The sequence below is a fragment of the Octodon degus genome, unplaced genomic scaffold (genome assembly GCF_000260255.1).
Source record: "Octodon degus isolate 3935 unplaced genomic scaffold, OctDeg1.0 scaffold00111, whole genome shotgun sequence".
Classification (NCBI taxonomy): domain Eukaryota; kingdom Metazoa; phylum Chordata; class Mammalia; order Rodentia; family Octodontidae; genus Octodon; species Octodon degus.
In genome coordinates, this window is record NW_004524687.1 from 10105617 (window position 1) to 10113031 (window position 7415).

At 38.3% G+C, this 7415-nt stretch overlaps 1 protein-coding gene across 1 annotated transcript; it reads right to left on the reverse strand.

Annotated features, from left to right (window-relative positions):
* Window positions 1-1171: 1171 nt before the first annotated feature.
* LOC101571265 (pleckstrin homology domain-containing family A member 1-like) lies at window positions 1172-5263 on the reverse strand. Its single transcript, XM_023699114.1, has 2 exons — window positions 4488-5263; window positions 1172-1268 (listed from the first exon to the last, which is right to left on the reverse strand). The coding sequence occupies exons 1-2, from the start codon at window positions 5040-5042 to the stop codon at window positions 1254-1256; spliced, it is 570 nt and encodes a 189-aa protein (XP_023554882.1). The 5' UTR covers window positions 5043-5263; the 3' UTR covers window positions 1172-1253.
* Window positions 5264-7415: the final 2152 nt, after the last annotated feature.

A 7415-nucleotide genomic window follows, 5' to 3' on the forward strand; every position in this document is an offset into this window, starting at 1 on the left:
ATATATATGGCATGGTATAGATGCAACTTTACTATTAAATATTGCAGTGTATATTTTGTTTTAAAGATGTTATTTTATTCAGCTATCATATCCCTTGGTCTCCCTCAGAATGGAATAGTTCTTTAGTCTTTCTCTTTTATAATCTTCCCCCCACCCAGTGTGTTCCTCTTTATTCATTTTCAGAGTGCAAACTTAAACTTTGATAGGTTGCATTAACCCAACCCACCTCTGGTAGGTATACTCAACATGCTGTATAAAGTGTAACATTCAATTTGTTATTTCTTTCTCAAGGTAAGTTTTCTTCAGTCCATTAAGACCCAGCTCCCCTTCCATGAGCTTTGGTGGAGGTCGTGGTCAGGCAGCACCAGCAGGTCTAAATCGGGGTGGAGAGTTCAGTCCTTTCAGGCTTCACGAGATCGATTTCTGACCACTTTGCTATGAATGACACAACTCACACAATAATGCAGCTTCACATACAGCTTGGGAAGCACATAACCATTGAAGACACTCACTTCGGAAATGTCCCTGATGGCGGCAGCCTCCACTATGTTCTGAATGACAAACTTCTTAATGGCCTTACCCTTGGATATGCACCAGGCGCAGTTCATGCAGCGAATGGGCTACACATGACTACAGCCCTTTTTGGCACAACCACTGTTCCTCCTTTTTTTTTTTTTTTGTCATCTTGGGAAGGAGGACCTGAAAGAGCTCATAAACTTTTAAGAGCTGTAAAAGTCCAGGCTAGTTATTTTACAGAATGTTTCTCAATTTGTATTTGCTGTTTATCCATACTAATGTTCAGTTTAAATGGTTTTGACAGGAAATCACCATATGCAGATCACAGCATGTTCTTAAGGCATCATCACTAGGTTGTACACAACAGAGGTTTGGTCCATTACTCGTGCGTTACCTGGTATGTTGCTTAACATTAGTGTTGCCAATTACTATAAAACTACTCTTTTTTTCTTTTGTAAGAGTTAAGTATCTTGTGAGGAATACTCAGATCCTATGTAATACTCTCAATTACACAACATAATTTTGCCCATTAATTTTTATCAAACATTGAAGATTCCTGCCTAAAACCATTAGTGGAATAGTAGCTGAGGGACTTATTTTTAGGCATAGCTAGATTTTCTGAGTTCAGCTTGTACCTTACCTGTCCCAGCTTTGAAATCAGTTATTTCTCCAAGGAGCCCTAGCTCCTTTTCTTCCATAAGGATGCTTATAGAAGCTTTTACAGGAAAGGAGTCTCTTCACTCAGCCACAGTCTTCATGAAGATGAGAAGAACTGTCAGTAGTTTTAATTTGTATTTCTCTATTTATGAGTGATGTTGACTATCATTTTTACAAACCATTTTAATTTCTTTTAAAATAAACCATCAATTCATGTCTTCATTTTTCTACCCCTTATTTTCCTATTTCTTTTTTCTATTGTTTTTGTTTTATTTTTTAGACAGGGTCTTGTTTTGTAGTTCGGGCTGTCCTTGAACTGAACTACACTGAACTGAATCACTTATGTCTCATGGATTCCTATTTTATTCAGTGGCTACAATCTATTACCATCATTTTTAATTTTCATGCTTTGGATGCTCTTATGTGTCCCAAATTTGGAAGGAAAAATGTTTTCAGAGTGACTTTGGGGTCTTTCCACCTGTCCTTTGTAGCTCAGGTAGGCCTTGAAACTGTAGAGATCCTCCTGCCTCAGCCTCTGGGTGCTGGGATTACAAACATGCACCACAACTAGCACTTCTTAAACTTTTGAAACTATCATGAATTTATGGAAAGGTTGAAAATATAGCACAAAATTTGATTTTCCTGAGCCATTTTAGGGTGAGTTGTTGCCCTAGTCCAGAGTATCACTGAACACCTTTGTGCATTTCCTACAAGAAAACATTTTCACTTCCAAAGTCAGGCAGCTGACCCCAGTGTCTTTTGTTAGAAGAAAAATTGTAATTTCAGAATCACAAACTACCTGTTTATGATCCTGTTTCTCCTTTACTATGGAACAATTCCTAAATCTTTTCTTGACTTACATAATTTTGACTCTTTGAAAGACTACAAGGAGTTATTTTATACAGCATCCTTCATTTGGGTGTGTCTGATGTTTCCTCACAATTAGATTCAGACTATGTACCTTTGGCAGGACTCTCAGAAGTGATGCTGTGTTTTTCTCACACTACTCTGTTAGGTAGTGACTGCAATCCTGCCACCACTGATGAAGTTCATTTGAATTATTTGATTGAAGTATCTGCCAGGCATTCTTGACTCCAGTGTTACTCTTTCTTGTGTACTTAATCTATTTTGTAGGTAGGTATTCCTCAACTATATAAATATCTCATTCTTCAACATACAGACATACACTCACTCATAATATAGTTATTTATGTCTGTATAGGCTCATGGATTCCTTCTTTATTAAGTGGCTACAATTTATTACCATCATTTTTTTATCTTGATGTTTGGATGCTCTTACATGTCCCAAATTTGGCAAGGAATAAATGTTTCCAAAGTGACTTTTGGGTCTTTTCACCTGTCCCTATCATTCCTGAGTATGTCCTTGCTTTCCAACACAAGACATTCTTGGCTCATTGTACATTTATATCTCTTGTCCTGGCTCTGGAATCTGCTACATCTATGAAGTTTGTGTCTATGAAATTCAGTTTCCTCTTAGTGGAAAATGAAAATTTTTCTCAAGGCACATTTGTATCTACATCTACCTGTGTATGTCAAGTACATCAACACATCAAATTCCAACTGTTATGATGATTATCTAAAACATCCCTCTCAAATCTCATTGCGTTGAAGGCCTAGTTGCAGTTGTTCTCTCTCAAATGACTGGATCATGAGGGTTCTAACTTTATTAGTGGATTGACACAACATGAGGTCATAATTTGATGGCAAGTTCTAGACAGAGGAGGTGAGCCCTAGCTGAAATGAGTGATTCATAGGAAAGTGACTTGGGGCGCTGTCTGATTCCTGGTCCCTTTGTGTCTACCTCCCTCACCTGTTCTGCCTCCTGGCTGCCAGAAGGTGAGCAGCTCTGCTCTACATTCCCTTCCACTATGTTTATGACTGACCACAGGCATAAAAGTGATGAAACCAAATCTCTAGAACTGTGAGGCAAAATAAACGTTTCCTCCTTTAGATTGTTTAGTTCAGATACAGACATAAAGTTAAGTAACACACCAATCTAATAACCAAAACTTTCTCCTTTTCCTCATTATGTTTTTCTTTGACATCAGGAAATTTGGCTTCAAATATCCAATACAATAAAACTTTATCAATATGTAGTTTGCAAACATTCTCCATCTCTGTCATCAGTCTCCTCCCCATGAGTGTGCCTTCTTTTCCCCATTCCACACTGAGCTATTCTTCTCACTCTGCATGAGCTCTGCCTATGATACCTTGGTTCTTCGTACTCTTTTGCCCTGGCAAAACCTCTCAGGACAGTTGACATCTGAGATGAATCTGAAATATTCCTTTCCCTATTTTCTGGAGCTACACATTCCAGTATAGTAATTACTAGCTATGTATGTTTATGTAAATTTAACTTTACATAAACATACATAGATGAAATAAATTCAATATTAATTTTAAAAATGAAATAGGTTCTTAGTCGTACTAACCACATTTTCAGCATTCAAAAGCCACATGTAGGCAATGGACTGGACAGTATGGATACGGGCCTTATTAAAGTGTTACTGTGGTGCCTTCATTCAAATAAGGTACATGGCTCCCCTCTCAACTATTTCATACAAGAACAGGTATAGACCTGTCTTAGTTTATGCAACAACCTACTGCAGGACTCAGGTAACCAAACACTTTACATAAGGATGCTACTACCCAAACAAGTGAGACAGGGAATCTCAATTTTTCTATTCTATGTTCAGACAGGACAAAAACAGCTTATATGAACAAATGAAGAGTCAATCCAGGGCTGAGGAGACAGCTTGGCAGTCTAAGCACCTGCCTGGCAAGTGCAAGGATTCAGGTTTGATCCCCAGTACTGCATGCCATGCAGACCACCAAAATCAGGTGTAGTGGTGCATGCCTGTAATCCTAGCACTGGGGAGACCAAGACAGGAGAAGCACTATGAGTCTGAGCTGCGTAGTGAGACCCTGTACCAAATTAATTAAGATTTTTAAACACTTTTTAAAAAGTCAATCAAATGGGAAAAGAAGATGTTAAGGCAGGGAAAAAAAGACACATACAAAGGGTTAAATGTTGACAATAAAGATGTGTATGCTAATTTCTCCAGTGTCCCCTCTAAAGAAAATTTGTGGATGGGAAGGAACTGATAATTTTAGATCTTTTAAGGTAGAATGCCTCTTAGAAGATGCTACCTTTTTAAAGAAAGTGCTTCTGTTTAAAAGCACCACAACAAAGTAAACTCAATCCTCATAACTCGATGGCATAAAATGATACCTCAGCAGAATGAAACACTTCTCAAGCATTTGTAAAGCAACTCTTTTGATGTAGCAACATACCAGTTCAGATTTGAAGTAGCCTATTGTATTTTCATCCAACTGAAAATATCTTCTCTTCCAGTTTTTCATCACTGCTCCTTGTTTCACACAATATTCAGCTTTGACAACTGCACTGTCTGGAGGTGGTTTAGGAGTAAAATAAGGAAGATGGCTTTGTGACCTTTTCAATTGATTTTTGTCAGTACTTTCACCAACTTCATTTACTACTTCTTTCTGAGTTGGAGTAATGATGGACACACCACCAACAATATCCATTCTGTAAGACACTTGCTTTTTCCCACATTCACCTTGGTGATGGAGGTTATCAGAACTGGGCTGTGAATCTGGCTGCTTTGGCACTATAATTTTTAGAGCTTTGTTCAAGACATTCACCCATTCTACTAGGTCTTGCTGATCATTGGCTTGTAAGAAGTATTTCCTCATTCCTGCATTCATAACAAAACAGAACTCAGCTTTTGGCTTTAGCTTCGTTGCATCGCTAACCTTTGAAATGTAGGTAAGTTTAATGGCTCCAACACGTGATGACCCAGAAGGTCGGTTCTGTGGATTATCCATGTACCACACAAAACTATCTTCTCTGGTATCCAGTATGAGGAACTGTTGAAGAAATTTCCCACTGTTTTCATTTTTTTTAATATCTAGAAAATCACAGATGCGATTCTGACGATCCACACAAGGCGTTTCTGGGCTTGAACATTACACGAGGACTCAGTCCGGAGCACCTCTGGCACTGCCGCCCCGGCTCCCACAGGCACTCAGCTGCTGGAAGCGGCGCCCAGGACAGCCCGCCCACGCACACTCTACTTTGTTTTTGATAAGTAGCCAAAAGCTTTTTTTGAAGGAAAGATTGCCTGTTTAGCAACTAGTGCTGGGAAAACTGGCTTTCCACATGAGAAAGACTGATATCATTTACCATGGATGAAACTATAACCAAATTATATGCAAGATCTAAATAATGAAACATTAATTATGTAACCTGCTGATAGACACAATAAAAACTTTTGAAGAATTAGTATCGATGAAGACTTAAAGATCAGGGGCTGGTGAGAAGGCTCAGTGGTCTAAAGCACCTACTTAGAACAAGCTCAGTAAAGCACAGGGACCACAGTTCAATCCCCAGCACCACATGCCAGCCAGCCCGCCCCCTGGTGGGCTGAGCTGGCCACACACACACGCGCACACACACACACAAATAAATAAAATAAAAAAAAAAGACTTAATGATCAGAACCTAAGTTGCACAAGAAATAATGCAAGTTTGAACCAGTGATATTGCATCAAATTAAAAAACCCATGCATAGCAAACAAAATCAGCAAAAGAGTGAAGCTACAACCTATGGAATGGGAAAAATTTTGATAGGTATTCATTCAGCCAGGAACTCAAATGTATGACAAACTCAAAATTGTTATAGCCACTGAATTTAAATATACGGTAAGTAATGGATGGCTGGACATGGTGGCACATGCCTATAATCCCAGTACCTGGGAGGCTGAGGCTGGAGGATCACTATGAGTTGAATGTTAGCCTCAGCTAAAAAGTGAGTACCAGGACAGCCAGAACTGCTTTGAAAAACCCCGTCTCAAAAAGAAAATGAGTAGGGGCAGGGGAGATAGCTCAGAAGAATAAGCGCTTGCCTGGCAAATGCAGGGTCCTGAGTTCAATCCCAGTAACACACACACACACACACACACACAGCTTTTGTTTATAGCAACACGATTTGTGATAGCCAAATCTTGGAAACAACCAAGATGCCCGTCACATGAAGAATGGTTGAAAAAGATGTGGTATTTTTATACAATGGAGTATTAGTCAGTTATAAAGAATGATAAATTTGAAGCATTTATATTTAAGTGGATGCCACTTGAAGATATACTTATAAGTGAAATAAACCAGACCCACATGTGTAAATATTGTATAGTCTCCCTCATATAAGAACTCAAAAGAAGAAATACAAATAGAAAATATTAACACAATTAAAAGGAAAGTGAGAACTTGAGGATTGGACAATGCGGAGAGGGCAAGGAGAAAAGCTGGGATACATGACAGGGGTAAAACCATATATTTATATGCAAAAGATGGGTAAGGCAATGATCATAAGAAACATCAGAAGGTTTTTGGAACTAGCAGTTAATTGGTAGGATTCTCACTGTGACTAACTATATATGCTGATACCTGTGAACCAAGAAATTGCACTGAAGATAGCAATGTGTAATAGAAGGGTCATGCTTGGAATGCCTGTCATTCTGGTCTTCTAAATACGTACTTCTTGTCACGACATACCAATTATTACCATACTGTCTCTCAAGTAAAAGTTTGTTTGTTTTAAAAAAGGGTAATAAATGAAAAATAGACACAAGAAAAAAAAGTCACAAGACTGTCCTGCTATAATACTGTATATGGTTAGATTTCTAAATTTCTGTGTAAAAATATGTAAATGTTTGTTCATATTCTTTTTTTTCATATTCTTTAAATATTTTTCATTTCTTAAATTTTTATCTCCATATTCTGTAGGGACTTAAAGTTTAGCATATAAATACTTGATGGAAAATACTGTTCCATGTTATGCCTAAGATGTTTGATATTCAGACTGATAGTGAGGTTAAACCCAATGCATATGTTGTAGGGTAATAATAAGCTTCTCTTCTGGAGGGTTAACAACCTAAGTTAACAGAACAAAAATTAGAGAAATAGAAGAGCTGCAAGGACAGCCAACATTTTGACCCTAGCCTTTCAAAGTCAGTGAGAACTCAGGACACAGGAGAACCCATACTGTAACATCATGTAACTCAGTTGTGTCCAACATTTTCTGATCAAGGAGATTATGGGGCCACAGAGCAACCTGATTGATGATGTAGAGTGTGCCTAAGGAGAGTCACATGGACAGAAAACATTCTCTCAGGCTTTCACAGAGAGCAAATTGGTCAAGCA